The sequence below is a fragment of the Elephantulus edwardii genome, unplaced genomic scaffold, assembly GCF_000299155.1.
Source record: "Elephantulus edwardii isolate Elephantulus edwardi_28Jun2011 unplaced genomic scaffold, EleEdw1.0 scaffold00148, whole genome shotgun sequence".
NCBI classification, from domain to species: Eukaryota; Metazoa; Chordata; class Mammalia; order Macroscelidea; family Macroscelididae; genus Elephantulus; species Elephantulus edwardii.
Window position 1 is genome coordinate 5,614,798 of NW_006399898.1, and position 15,238 is coordinate 5,630,035.

The 15,238-nt window shown below is 55.4% G+C and overlaps 1 protein-coding gene across 2 annotated transcripts in view; it reads right to left on the reverse strand.

Moving 5' to 3' along the window:
* Nucleotides 1–9: 9 nt before the first annotated feature.
* The window catches only part of ORAI1 (ORAI calcium release-activated calcium modulator 1), a 15,640-nt gene continuing 411 nt past the window's right edge, over nucleotides 10–15,238 (reverse strand). The window contains exons 2-3 of one of the 2 annotated variants that reach the window (XM_006894651.1): nucleotides 14,881–15,040; nucleotides 10–609 (exon numbers count right to left, since the gene is read on the reverse strand). In XM_006894651.1, coding sequence (XP_006894713.1) covers nucleotides 10–609; nucleotides 14,881–14,994 — 714 coding nt within the window. In that variant the 5' untranslated portion in view covers nucleotides 14,995–15,040. Of the gene's footprint in view, nucleotides 610–14,880; nucleotides 15,181–15,238 lie in introns of those variants that run through there. The other variant, XM_006894650.1, reaches the window with a different exon arrangement.

The following is a 15,238-nucleotide window of genomic DNA, read 5'->3' on the forward strand; positions in this document are numbered from 1 at the left end:
CCTGAGGGTTCAGGCATAGTGGCTGCCAGGCGTCAGGGGGTGGTCCCCTCTGTGGTCCAGCTGGTCCTGCAGGCGGGCGAACTCGGCCAGCTCATTGAGCTCCTGGAACTGCCGGTCTGTCTTGTGGCTGACCAGGGAGCGGTAGAAGTGGACGGCGAAGACGATGAAGACCAGGCCGAAGGGCACCATGATGGTGGTGGAGGCGATGGCGGCCGCCTGGCCCGGCGTGATGCCGTCCACGCTGCCGTTGGAGCCGCTGGCCGCGGGGCTCTTGCTGGTGGGCCGCAGCTGGCCCGCCTGCTTCTTGAGTGGCAGGAACTTGACCCAGCAGAGCAGCACGACCTCGGCGAGGAAGAGCAGCGTGCCGATGACGGTGGAGAAGGCCCAGGCCAGCTCGATGTGCCGGTGCATGCGCTCGTGCGGGGACTCCTTGACCGAGTTGAGGTTGTGCACGTTGCTCACGGCCTCGATGTTGGGCAGGATGCAGGTGCTGATCATGAGGGCAAACAGGTGCACGGCCACCAGCACGGTGGTGCAGGCGCTGAAGGCGATGAGCAGGCCCGGCGGGTACTCGTGGTCATTGTCCAGCTGCACCTCCACCATGGCCACCTGTGGGGCCAGGACAGGCAGGGTTAGTGCCAGGGCAGCCAGGGCTCCCCGAGCGGCAGGACGAGGGCCGGGGGGAAACCTGGCTGTGGCTCTAGCAATCTAGGGCACCTTGGGGGGCCTGAGGCTGAGTCGCCTGCCCACTCAGAGAGCCTCAGTTTCTGCACCTGTACAGTGGGCGCAAGGAGCTCTGGTGGCCGAGTGCTGATCACAAGGTCAGAGCTTAATGCACCAGTTACTCCGAGGAAGGAGAAAGATGCGCAGTTTCCATCCGTGAAGATTTACGGCCTCAGAGATCTGATGGAGGGGGTGTGGGGTCCAAACTGATGGCACCGGGTCTGGTTTTATAATGGGCACAAGCGATTGGCACAGGACAGAGCAGAGTTTAGGGCTGTTGTACACAGGGTCGTTGTGAGTCACAAGCGACTCGACGGCACATAACAACAACAATAAGATGCACCTGTTTTAGACGTGACGAAGGGGCTGGGAAAGAACACACGCTCCCTGGACTGGGTCACAGCTCGGCCACTCACCAGAGGAGCTCTGGTAGCACTGTGGCAAAGGCACTCAGCTGCTAACCAAAAGGTGGGTGGTTCAAACTCAAGCTACTCGGTGGGGCAAGTGGAGACCCTCCAGGGCAGCTCTGCTCTGTCCTGTCAGGCCGCTCTGAGGAGGGGTCGACTGGCCCCTGTGAGTTTGCTCTCTGGTTTTCTGATCTCAGGGAAACCATGTAACCTGAGTCCCTGAGCCTACGTTTTCCTACCTGTGAAATGGGGATAGGGCATCGGTTCAGAGACCTGAGCACTAGGTGGACAGTTCCCACATGGAAGCTGCTCCGATCGGCATGCAGCCAGGGTTCGGAGCCAGCCACCACACCCGCCAGCCCAGACACCCTGCTTCCTGAGCACGGACAGACCGGGGACCCGGTCCTTCTCGAGGACACAGTGCACTGATAGGACAAGGAACTGCAAGAGGGTTCCCAGAAGAGGAGGTGAGGGCTGCAGCCAGCAAGCCCCGAGGGGCCTCCTCCCAGCTCTGGGCTGATGTACTCACTGCTCCCACTTCCTGGAGACTCTCAGATCCAGGGTCACCAAGGGCACCCCCAGGTCCACCACCCGCTGCTCCTCACCTGGACCCTGCAAAACACCCCCAGGCAAAGCAGCCAGCTTCTCAGATTGGGGCAGGGAGTAACGAGCGGGTGATGGGCAAGTCGCCAGGTCTCTCTCAAGTGGGGCCAGGAAGGGCCTTGGCCGCAGATGGCCACAGTATCATCAAGGATGGTTGTGGCTGCAATAGTCAAGTGTCCACCCCCACATCATGATGACCCCATGCCAAACAGAGTCGGGATCATTGTGACCTGCAGGGTTTGCACAGACTTTTAGAGGTAGGTTGCCAGGCCTTTCTTCCTAGTCTCTTCAGTCTAGAAGTGCGGCTACTCAAAGCTGCTTGGCATCAGAGTAACAAGCCTTCAATGTCACACACATGGTGGGTGCACGGGAAAGAGGCTGTCTAGCAATCCAACCCACAGACTCGTGTCTCCGGCTCAGAAGGCGAGAGTTCTCCCACCACCCACTGCTGCTCTCAACCTCGTGTGCAGAGGCTCTTTGTAAATGAGCACATGCCAGAGTTACTGGACGCAGCTGCTCCCTCAAAGGTTGGGGTCCACAGTGTGTGCATGTGCGGAGAGGCCCACCAAGCTGCTTCCAAGAAACGAGCTGTTAAAATCCCACGGAACCGAGTTCCACTCTGACTCACGCGGTGTTGGTTAGGAGTCGGCAGCCTCAACCCCTACTGAGGGTTGGCTGCTGGCTTGGCACACCGAGAGAAGAAGCCGGGGGCTTAAAATTGCCCCTTGGCCTCTCTCTCATCAGCCTGACCCACAGCCAGGCTGGGAAGGGGGTCCAGCCCTCCCTGTTCCTGAGCAATCCTGCCTGTATCACTTGACTGTGAGAAAGAAGGTGGTATGAACTCAGGAAGCCTTCTTTCTCGTGCCTTGGACTCTCCTCAAAGCCTGGAGAGGCAGTGTGGAGCAGTGGTCAGGCAGATGGCTAGGCTACCTGATTTCAAAGCCTCGTCTTTGCCCTTTACAGGCTGTGAGACTCTGGTTCCATGGCTGCTTCCTGTGCCTCAGTTTTCCCATCTGTAAAATGGGTACATGCCTTATCAGGATGCTGGGAAAATCATCATACGAATCCATCTACATGCAACGCTCAGCGCGTGGCACACAGGAAACCCTTGGTCAGAGTGGGCTTTGACATCACTGCAGCCCGGGCATCACAGTGCTCGAAACACGTGGCTGGCACCTCACCAGCCCCGCCTTGGGAGGAGGTGAGGCAGCCTGTTTCTGTAGAGATGGCAGCCTTATAAACTCTTCCATTATTCCATTTTGAAACTTCATCCCTAAACCTGATGTCTCCACCCGCCAGCGGGGTCTGACTGGACTGGGAAAGCATCAGGGCCCACACCTCAGCTCTCTTTCTGGCTCCAGTCCCACCTTGTTCCCTGTAGGGCCTTGGCCAAGACCCTCCCGGGCATTCTCTGTAAAACAAGGGGTGTGGTGAGAGAAAGGACACATCCAGAAGGGGCTGGAGTCAGGTCTCTGCACAACCTCACTGCTGTTGGTCAGTCTGACCCTGTACGACAGAGCAGGCTCGCACGTCCTTCTCCCTGGGAGACACTGGTGGGTTTGAACCAACGACTTTTGCATTAGCACTCATGGTGCCACCAGGGGTCTTTGGCACAGGTTAGGGAAGCTGACCCTCAGGCCTTCCTCCAGACCCATGAACTACTCTGCAGTCCCACAAGCATCCCAGCTGGTCTACTAGCCCAACAACCCACTGCTGTCAGGGCAGCTTGACTGACACGGTCACCTCACCGGGCTGAGCACAGCTCCCCATGGGGCGCCCGACGCCATGGAGCAGAGCAGCTGGTGGGACTGAACCATCAACCTTCTGGTTTGTGGCTGGGTGCTTACATCCAGTTCCTCCCGGGCTCTATAAGGGGACGGTGCTCTTATCCAAGGGCCAGGTGTGTGTGTATTCCCCAGACATTTCCAGACATGTCCAACTGGATTCACCTCATAGCACGTCCCCCTCCATTCTCATATTTATGCCTAAGAATTCCCAGAACTGAGCTCATCTGTCCTTTTCAGCTTCGGCGTTTACAAAATGCTTCAAGCTCATATAAATTTGAGGCAGGCCCACCAGGCTTTCTGGCATTTTTCAGGATCATCAGCTGTTTCAAGCCAAGCTGGAGAATTCTCAGAAAATGAGGGTGAGGGTGCTGGGCAGTGCCAGGCACTGGGCACCAGGCCTGCAGGCAGGCTGTGGGCATGGTGAGTTCATGGCCATGGCCTGTGGATGACCTGCTGGTGCCCCCAGACCTGACCATACCTGGGACACAGTGGAGTCAGAGGCATACAACTTTGAAAGGGCAGGGACCAAGGTTCAAAACCAGGCAGTGCAGCCCCGGTGCCCATGCCTCTGACCACTGCCCCACATGGCCTTGGGCAGGGTGCAGGGGACGAGAAAGGAGAGCACAGTGGCCTTTCCTAGAGGTCAGCACTGCAGGAGGAGGGCTGGCGGGAGAGGACGGGGCCTGGGGTCAGGCTGGTGTGTAGAACCAACTAGGTCACCTTCACACAGCACCCCCCCACTGAGCCCACCGGGCATGGCCACCTGTGCTCAGATAGCCCCTCCACCAAATGCCTTCCGCCAGCCCCCCTCCTCACCCCCCACCAGCACTCCCTCTTCCTCTTTTGGCCGACTGCCCCTGAACCTGAAACCCAGAAGGCACAAACAGAGGAGGCCGCTGCTTGGCTGACCCGGGGCCCCTGGTTATTCACTCGCTCGTGGGAAAGGTCTGGGCCCGTCAAGGCGGCCAGGCCCTGAGCAGGCCTCTGGGGACACAGACAGGTAACACTCCCACACCCACCTGCGTCCTGACCTCCCAGGAGCTGTGTCTCTGCTCCTACCCAGCCACCAGCAGCACAGGCTGGGGGCCAGAAGCCAGGCCAGCTGTAACAAAGCTAGAGACCTTGAGACAGTGCTCTAACCTTTGCCAAGTGGGCCTCACCTTTCTCCCCAGCAGTAACTCCTGAGTGGAAGTGTTAACCCGCCCTTGGGACGAGGCCTGGCACCGAGGTTTACCCAGTGTCAACAACTATCAGCATCGCGGTTACTTTCATTTTATAACGGAAGCTCAGGGAGGGGAAGCCAGCTGCCCAACGGTTATACCGCTGCTGGGCGTCGAACTGGGTCGGAACTGGTACCAAAGCCTGTGTAAACTGGGGGTATGAGAAGCAGTCCTCTCCAATGGTTGCTGTGGAGATAAATGAGGCCCTGACCATAAAGGGTTTAACGCAGCTCTGAGCACACAAAGCCACACACCCATCACTGTGGCCACTCAGCTGGGTTCTGGCTCAGAGTGGCCCTGCAGGACAGAGTGGGACTGGCCCACCGGCCCCCACAAGGCTGTAATCTTCCTAGAAGCGGACGCCCCGTCTACAGAGAGGCTGGTGGATCTTCTAAACTGCTGACCTTCTGGTCAGCGGCTGAGTGTCAAGCCACTGTGCCTCCTGTTGCTGTGAAGCAGCGAGTCTGCACTGGCCCACGGCTGACCGTCCAGCGAGTTCTGTGTCGGCAGCACAGCGTACCCTTGGCCGCTGGGCCTCCTGGGGACCCTGCACCGGGTGGCCTAGGCTGTACATCTCTGCAGGAAGACACTGCTCATCTTTCTCAACGTCGAGTGGCTGGTGGACTCGAACTGACTGCCTTTCTGTCAGCAGCAGGAGAGGCTACAGACTGCGCCCCAAGCTCCTTAGGGCTCTGAACGAAATCAGAGAAGAAGAAAAACCCAGGGCTGAGCGGGGAAGGGGATGGAGCAGAGGATCAGGCCTGGCTCTAAGTGCCTACTTTCTGGGTCCTCTGTCAGGTGGGAGACATCTGCTCAGCTTCAACCCCAGAACCCAAGAGACTGGGTACCCTGAACCACAGCCAGCCAACTATTAATTACAAGGTCAGTGGTTCAAACCCACCAGCAGCACGCTAGCTCAGCGAGATAAGAGACCCTGTCATCATTTGACATACTCCCTGGTGTCGGGGAGAAGACGGCCAGCCTTGGCACCTGAGGCCCGGAACCGGGGGTCCAGGGAGGTGGTGATCAGCCTGCAGGACCACGTGCAGGGCCACAGGGCACGCTGAAGCATGAAGCCCCAGGCCCTGGAGAGAATGACTCCTAGGACCAGAACTCCCCTTTTCCTGTGAAAGCTCCCTGCCCATGGAGACACATCCCCTGTGGGGCTCCAGGTCCCAGGAAAGCAGACAAGACAGCAGCCTTCCCAGGATCCGGCCAGAGCCTCCCTGGGCCCCACGAGTCCCCAAGATCGGATTGCATGAAGCTTCACTAGGTAAATATAGCCTGAGCGCTGGGCCCGCCGTTCACCCAAAATAAACAGCTCCCGGCAGCCACAGGCCTGCCTGGACCTGGCCACAGGGGTCTTTAAAGGACAGGAAGGGTGGGAGACCGTCGTGGTCACTCACTCGGGCCACAGAGGACACTGAGCTGAAGCGTGAATCAAAGAGATGGGCAGTCTGTGCTGCCAAGTCTGCCCTGTCCCCACGCCAGCATCCTCCGCCACCCCCGCCCCTCGTCACCCTCACACAGGAGTTCCAAGCAGCCCTCACCACCGGGAGGGGTGACTTTCCCAAGTCTCCGCCTTGGCCTGTCCGGCTTCGAGAGGGCCGAGGAGCTCGCATGTGGGCCTTCGAGCCTGGCCACACGAGGCCACGGGCCCTGGAGCTGGCCGGACCAGCCCACGACAGTCCAGCTCCCGACGCGAACCAGCTCGGGGGAGGCTGGAGGCCTAGACCAGGCGCTTACAAACCCCTGATCACTGCAGCCTGAGCTTCCAAACGCATCTATAAATAGACACGCATTTCTAACAGCAACGAAGATCCCCAAACAAAGCCTCCCCGGAAGCACGCTAGCAGAACCGATTTTTAACACACGCAGACTGGTGGTACAATGGTTGAGCATTCAGCTGCCAACTGGAAGTCTGGCGTCTGAACCCCCAGGCCGCCCGTGGGAAGAGGATGGACAGGTGGTGTTCTGCCCTCCGCGCCCGCGGGGCCGCTAGGAGTCACGATCAACGGCACACGTTAACGCCACAAGCAGCCAGATTTCATTATATCCCACTCAAAAAAGCTACGGTTATAAACCGAGGGAAGAAAGCACTCTTTAGATTAACCACCACACACAAAACCAAAAAGGAAAGCGTCTGTCCAGAGAGAAAACGGAGGAGAAGAGAACAGACAGACAGAAGGGTGTAGGATGAACGAAAACGAGAAACACAGACAGGAAGCGTGGCGACCAGTGTCACAAACATAATGTGAGTGACTTAGTGGAGGGAAAACCAGTTTGCTCTTTCACTCCAATCACAATAAAAGTTTTTGTTTATTTTTGGGTTTTTAAAAAAAAATATTTTTTGTGTGTACCGTCAAATCGGATGTGACTGGTATAGGAAGAGACTGTCCCTTCGTCTCCAGCCGAGCATCTGGTGGATTTGAACCATGCACCTCTGGTATTGCAGTGCAGCTTCCTGCCATTAGGCAACCAGAGCTCCCTAATAAAGTTTTTTTAGCAAACTGTTGCTGTTACAGTTCACTCAATTTATATATTGTAGTCCTAAGAAGTTACCTACAACCTGCAGGTCAGTGGGGTGGGCGACAGGCTGAGACGTCGACCCCATCCATTCTGGTTTTGACTTCTTCAGGTTTTTTTTGTCTAAGTCAACTCCTATTCCACAGCCTCCCAGGTGGGGCCAGGTCCCCTTCTTTCACAAAAGAATGACTGAATTACTACATCCTGGAAGCCTGGGTAGCACTGTAGGGGGCTCCATGGTTAAGGCTTGGCTGATAACCAAAAGGTTGATGGTTGGAACCCACATGGCAGAAAGAAAGGACCTGTGAAGAACAGAGCCACTGTCGCTGAGGTGAGGTCAGTCCTCGGTGACAGCCTCCCACTCAGTTTCTGAGGCTGTAAATCTTCAGAGACCACCTGTCTTTTTCTAGAGGAGTGGTCAGTGGATTTGGACTGCTAGTCTTTTGGTTAGCAGTGCCACAGGTAACCTCCCATGCCACCGGGGTTCCTCCCACAACGCGCAAGAGGCAGTCTGAGCCTCTCCTACGGGGCTGCTATGAACCAGACCTGACAACAGTAACACAGAACCAGAAGCCTCGACCGCAGGAGGAGCAGGTGAGACCACCAGTCACTCGAACAAAAAGTTTTCAAACTGTGCTAAGTGTTCTTCAATCGCTGACTTTTACCATCACACTTACCAAAAGAATTACAGTGACACAATCATATGTTTTGTGTTCTCCACTTTCCCCACATGTAAGTTCCTCTAAGTTTCTGTTTCTCCCTGGGCCTAGCCCCTCACAGTCCTCGGTCAGAGGTTCCTAAGTTAACAAAGGAAGGTCAAACTTGACCTCTGGGTTATTTCAGTCCATGACCACCAAAAGTATTCAGCTAACAATCCCAGGTGATCCACGGAGCCTCAGATCATCACAGAAAGTTAAATGAGACTCACTTAGCTCAGTCTTTAAACTTTTCTATTTTACGTATGTTTTGCCATGATATATTATTAGACAACGTGCAGGCTTTTTAAACAAACATCAAGGCCAGTGCTACTGAGTTTTGACAAGTATAGAACAAAGTCTGGAGACTGTAGTTTAGACCAGGGCTTGGCAAACTGTGGCCCATAGGCAGTAATTTCTGTAAATAAAGTTTTATTGGCACAGTCAAGGCCATTCATTTATTTACTTCTCATCTGCGTTGGAGCCTGGATGAAAGAGTAATTATTAATTTGTGGCCCAGGAAGCAGAAAATATGTCCAGAAAAGAGATTGCTAAAGGCTGGGGTTAGACGCCAAGTCTAATTTTAAGTGAGTCAAATCTCTTCTGACATAGAAAAGAGATCAAAATACCAACTGGCAAGCAAAGATGGGAGGAGATACCAAGCCACAGAAGATCATCCTGCAAAATCAAACTCCTGGGCATTGCCCCATCCTGAGGCCCTGGAGGACACAGAGGGACAGGCCCAGGGGGCTTCCAAGGTTGTAAATCTTTACTGGAGCAAATTGCCTCAAGGTTCTCAAAGTGGCTAGAGGGGTTCAAACTGCTGACCTTTGGATTAGCAATCAAGCACTTAATCACTGAGCCGGAAGGGCTCCTGATCATCTAAGAACAGACCTCAAAGAGACAGGTTCTGCCTCCAGACTCGGCACAGAAAGCTGTCCCCCTCCAGCAGGACCCTGAATTCGGACTTCCACCCTCCTCAACTGTGCAGAAATACATCGGTCTGTTAAAGTCACCCACTTGTATCTCGGTCACTGCAGCACCAGAGCAATAAAGCTGCTCAGAGCTGAAAATTCCAGAAATATGCCTCAGGCGCTTGTGAACTCCAACAAAGGGCTTCTCTGCTGGGCAGGGCGCTCCCTCCCCGCTGAGGCACTCAGCGGAATTCCATCCCTACACAGGCCAGCCTGCAAAGTCAGAGCAGGGAGGCCCTGGGGGCCCTCAACAGTCCGGCCACCAAATGACCGTCCAGAGCGGGGAGGCCCTGGGGGCCCTCAACAGTCAGGCCACCGACCGACCGACCGACCGACCGACCGACCGACCGACCGACCGTTCCGAGGGGCAGGGATGATGGCCCAGTGCACGAGGCGTGGACTTCGAGGGCTGGGGCTGGACGGCTGGGCCACTGAGCTCTGAAGGTCTTCATGAACCTTAGTTTGCCTGACTCAATATTTAGGTTCAAGAGCAAGAAGGAAACATGAACTAACAAAAAGGACCCAGATTCATGCCTGTCACCATGGGACATTATTACAGGGCTTTCAAAGCCCTTTGGCTCCAAAACTTTCCAGAGCTCCCACTGCCTAAGTAGGAGCCCTTCAAAGCCCTGTGGTCTTCCCTGGTGAACCTGTTGTTCACCACTCCCTGGTGGTGGTGGGTGCCGTCCAGTCAATGCCAACCCACAATGAGCCCACAAGACAGGACAGAGCTGCCCTCTTGGGTTGACCAGGCAGTGGATGCCCAGGTGTATTTACATTTTTTAAATTTTGTGTGTGTGTGTACCGTCAAATCAGATCTGACTGGTGGAGGAGGAGATTGTCCCTCCTTCTCCAGCAGAGAATCTGGTGGATTTGAACCGTCTACCTCTGGGATTGCAGCTTCTTGCCATTAGTCACCAGAGCTTCCTGCCCAGGTGTATTTTAAATGCTTGTTGTCGTGTACTGTTGAGGGGGGACCGGCTCATAGTTGACCCTCCAGAGAGTTTCAGAGGCAGTAAATTGCACAGGAGCTGACTGCCTACCTTTCTCCCACAGAGCCGCTGGCACATTTGAACCACATGCTTTCGGGTTGACAGCGCAATCTTTTACCACTAGGCCACCAAAGCTCCCCTAATGCTTAACAAATACTAACTCATTGAATCCTCACACAACTTCATAAGGTTGATGCTGCTGTTACTCCCTATTTTACAGATGTGGATACTGAGTGCCCTGGAGGTTAAATGACTTTCCCAAGGTTACAAGCGTTAAGAGGTGGTCCTCAGATCTAAACACACACTGCCCACCCCAGAGGCCCTGTCTTCTCTCTGCCCCATCATTTTCTCCCTCAATAATACTCTCTCCCGTAGCAGTGGGCCTACACAATGCACACAGGATGCACAGCTCACCAGCCACGTAGCTGCAAACAGGTCAGTCATTCACCTGCATCCACCATCACCAGGCTGCACGTCACCTGAGACGATGCACGTCGGTCCCCAAGCATGGGACATGGCCAACTCGAAGAGTCTGACCAACAATAACAATGACAGTTATTATTACTAGCACCTATTATGGTGGCCATGGTCTTGTCAATCACTTGCAAAGCTAGACAATGAAAAAGGATGAAAGGTGAAGAATTGACGCTTCTGAGCTGTGGTGTTGGAGAAGAGCATGGAACATCCCAAGGACTGACACAAGAATGGACAGATATGGTGCAGCCAGAGTGCTCCTTGAAGGCACAGATAACAAAGCTTCGTCTCACAAACTTTAGGCCCCTGTTAGGAGAGGCTAATCCTTGGAGAGAGACATCATGCATTGAAAGGTCAGTGAAGGACAGGAAGACCCTCAACCAGGTGGACTGACACGGTGACTGCAGCAATGGGCTCAAATATGTTGGAGATTGTGAGAATGGCAGGGTTCAGATGTGTTGTTTACAGGGTCACTATGAGTCATACTCGACTCAACAGCATCGAACAATAATTACTATTATTAGCACCTAGGGTGCTCTGGTGGCCTAGTGGTAAGTAGTTGCGTTGCAAACTCAAAGGCACACGTTTCAAATCTCCCAGGTGCTCAGCAGAAAGATGGACATTTGCTCGCATGTGATTTACTGCCTCTGAAATCCGCTGGAAGGTCACCCAGGAGTCAGTTCTGACTCAATGGCACACAAAAATAACAACACTGTCAACACCAAACCCAACCCACTGCCTTTGCTTCCAACTCACACGAGCCTCCCTGTGTTTCCAGGGCCTCAAATCATTACAGGAAGAGATGACCTATCTTTCCTGGAGAGCCTGGTGAATTTGAACCACTGACCTTTCGATCAGCAGTCCAACACGCGATCTTCTATGCAGCAGGGATTCTCCTTCTAGTCTAAGTCATGGTGGTTCCTTGCCCATCGTCTGTCCTTCTAAAAGCCACACACGGTGCCCAGTCGAGTCTTATGATCTAAACCTTTCCTTCCAACTCATTTTCATCAAAATCCCAAGCAACTTCTGGGTCTGCTCTGGGACTGGGAACAAAAGGGTGCTTGCTGGCGGGCAGAGAACCGGAGGAGGTAGATAATCCCAAAATAATTGATCCCGGGTCGTGGAAAGCATTTTGTTGACGGCAGCACACTGACCTTCCCAATTATCTTCTGCTTAGGCTAATGTTACAGGCCTGCTGGTCCCTGCAGGCCAGCCGCCCCGCGTGGGCCCCACAGCCAGAAAAGCAGAGGCTAAGGCCTTTTGTCAAGAGGTAAACCGAGGCACAGAGGGCATGGATCACAAGATGCTGAGAGGATGCTGCATCTGACTTCAGGGCTCGGTCGTGGAGCCCAGCGAAGGTCTGCTGATTCTAGAAGCGCTGTTACGAGCAGGTGGGACTCTTGTCAGCAGATCAAGGAGCATCTCAACTATCAAGGAGCCTCCAAAATTCCTCAGCCCTCCCAGACCTGCCACGGACCCTCACACAAGCCCACAGCAGCTGTGGTACAGATGAGAAAAACGGCCCCACCACAGGAAAGCCACTTGTCACAGGGCCTGTCCTCGGTCAGCGCCGGACACCAGTGTTCTCGGTCCCCTCCTGGCAGCTCTCCAACCCACCTCACCTGCTCCACAGGTGATCTCAGCACGCTGGCCCCCTCCCCAGCGTAGGGGCACAAGGTCACACCAGCCCCCCGCATTTGTAACTCTTCTGGAAGGACGCCCACTGGGGGCAGGAAGTTGGCAGTGCTGACTCACTGGCCTAAGGCGAATGCTCCAGGAAACGCTCACCCCAGTCTCCATGGCAGCGGGCTGCACAAGCACCCCTTCCTCTCAGGCTCACCCCCAGACTGGGTGACTGTGGTGGGGGTGGGCCAGGTGAGACAGGCTGTGCTGCCCACCCCCAATACCACCTTCTGTGGGTGTTCCCATTGTGTAACTGCTACCCCAGATTGTAAGCTGTCTTAGGGTGCAATCTGTGACAGTGTCAGACCTTGGGAGGCAGATCCAGGAAGCCTCCTCCACCTTGGAAGGGGAAAACAAAATGCCTCAAGACACAGTATGGGTGAGCCAAGGCCCACTCTCGTGCTTCTCACTGCCCAGCCCCCTGACCTCTCACACTATGTCCAGCAAGGGGAAGAAGGACATACGTAACATTGTTCCTCAAAGCCCAGATGCTCTGGAAGACAGCTGGTCCCCCATCTGGTCTGTACCTCTCCTGGAGAGGAAAGGGGTGAAGAATGCTATGAATTTATGACCCCCAAAGAAGGGGAAATGGGAACCCCCCATTTTAAACTCAGAGCGCTGTATGAAGGAGCAATCACTGGAGTTCCGTGATCTCTCCCCTCATGAAAACTGTCAAAACTCTTTTCCCCCCTTAAAATAAACTTTTTGCCCTATTTCTCATTCCCTGGATCTGATTCCAGTATGTGTGTGGCTAAACATCTATCAAAGTCCTGTTAGCATCGTGTGTTACGTACTGGGCTGTGAATGCAAAGTTCAGCAGTTCAAACCCCACTGGCTGCTCTGTACTCCCATGGACATTTACAGCAGCTGTGGAAAAGCTGAGTTGATACACCCGATGGATGGCTGTAGTTTTTTGTTTTATTTTTTAAGGGCCAGGAGAACCGTCAACCACAAAGCAGGGCCCAAGTACCTAACTGGATGGGGTCTGCACGCCATTCCACATGGGTTCAGATCTCCCCTGCACTCAGCTGTGTGAGTCTGGAAAAAGACCTCGGCTAAAAAGCACCTCTGTGGGCTGTTGAGGAGTCAAGTCAGGAAACCTTACACACCCTTAAGCACATGTGGGCACTCAACTCTTTAGACGCGGGCAGGGACTGGCCTCTCAGGATTCCGCCCTCCAAGAGCAGAACTCCACTTCACAGAGCTAAGCAAAAAATCAGAACCTCTCTCTTTCATCCACCAACACACTTATTTACCAAAGTTGGAAAAACTCCTCAGCCACCAGGTGCCACCAAGTTGATTCTGACTAATAACAGTCTCATGAGACAGAGGAGGACTGGCCCCAGGGTTTCCTTTCTACCATCTTGACAGGAGCACATCTTGAGACCTTTGTGCTGTGGCTTCAAACTGCCCAGCTTACGGTTAAACTTGTAACCATTACACTCTCAGGGCTAAATTGAGTGATTCTGCAGCTATCCAGGGGATTCTGACTCCTGGCAACCTCGGTTTCCAAGGCTGTAAATCTGAAGGAGCAGCCAGCCTCATCATTCCTTCAGCCCGTCTGCAAGATCTGATGAACAGACCAGCAGGTGACCCGGCACACCACCAGGACGTCTAACTGCTGAATCCAGACTTCATCTACCCACTCAGAAGTCAAGGCCCAGAGAGGTTGAGTAGTCACTTACACCACACAGGTAGCAAGGGCAGAGCTGGGACTCCCTGCAGTTCTCTGGGCTCTGAGCTCACCCAGGCTGCCTTGCCTGAAGCTGACTGTGACGCTTAGCAATACTGCAGACAGAATACAAACGTCCCCCAGGGCTTCCAGGCCCGTGAAAGATGACTGCCACATCTTTCTCCCTAGAAACAGCAGGTGGATTTGAACTACTTATCTTTACATTTGCAGCTACTACTTTAACTGCTGTACCACCAGGACTCCTTCTGGGCTCAAGCAGGGCTTCTAGAAGGTCCAGGACCCCGCAGTGGCCCCACTTGTAGGTAGAACACGCTCCCTTCCAGGGAAAGCAAAGTGGTTCGGCCACGCCCTACCCTAAGGTCAAGGGCGTAGTTCACCCTGGACCACCAGCAAGAGGGGTTCAGGAGGGCTGGGGGAGGGCACCAGACCCCAGTCAGTGAATAACCACTTGCTCTGGGATGCCCCATCCCGGGTGGACTCCCAAGATTCCAGGCCTGAAGGTAACCAATGGACATTTGGGGCCCACCTGCTGGCCTCACTCTCTACACCAGGGGTGGGGAGCTGTTCCCACTCCAGCTATTTGGAGTCTGGGGGGAGGAGCAGCTTGTTTAATCGCGATGTTATCCCTCCTCTCCTCCCCCGAGCCTGGTGACTCAGTGGTAAGTTTGGTTGGGGAGAGGCTGTCAACCCCCTAAAGGCTCAGAAAAAGGATGTGGGGGGGAGGGACCCTCCTGGTGTCTTATTAGAAAGTGGCCAGTGTCCGCTGGCCTCAGGTGTGGGGACAGACAGTAGGACACAGCTGGGGTGGGGTCCCTCTCCCATCTCCACCTCTGACACCTGTCAAAGCCTCTGCTGCCCCGGGCCATAGAGGGGGGCCCCCTCGCTCCTCCTGTGCTCCTCTGTGCTAGCTGCAACGAACCCGCCCTCCCGTACGCACATCGGACCCGTGGATGGCTTTCCCACCTCTCCATACCTCCCAGGTCCAGCGTCACTGTGACCACCGGCCATGCCCCAGGCCTCCCGCGTCCCCAGGGGGGCCCGGCCGGGCTGCGCGCGGCTGGCCCGGGCCGGAGAGGGGGCAGGGCAGGGCGGCCCGCGCTCACCATGGCGAAGCCGGACAGCAGAGCCGAGGTCCGGCTAGAGGCTTTGAGCTTGGCGCGGCTCAAGTACAGCTTGCGCCAGGACAGCGCCTGCATCGAGTGCTCGTTGAGGCTCATCACCTCGGAGTAACTCTGGCCGATCCAGTCCGGGTAGGTGACGGCGGGCGGGGGCGGCGGGGACCCGGGGGGCTCCCCGTCCCCGCTGCGACGACGGCTCCGGCGGCTGCCGCTGGTGGTGCTGCCCGCACCGGGGGGAAGCTCCGGGCTGTGGCTGCTCGGGGGCGGGGCGGGCTCCGGATGCATGGAGCACGCTGCACGGAGGCGCGGGGCCGCCCGGGCGCCGGCACGTCCGAGCCCCGCC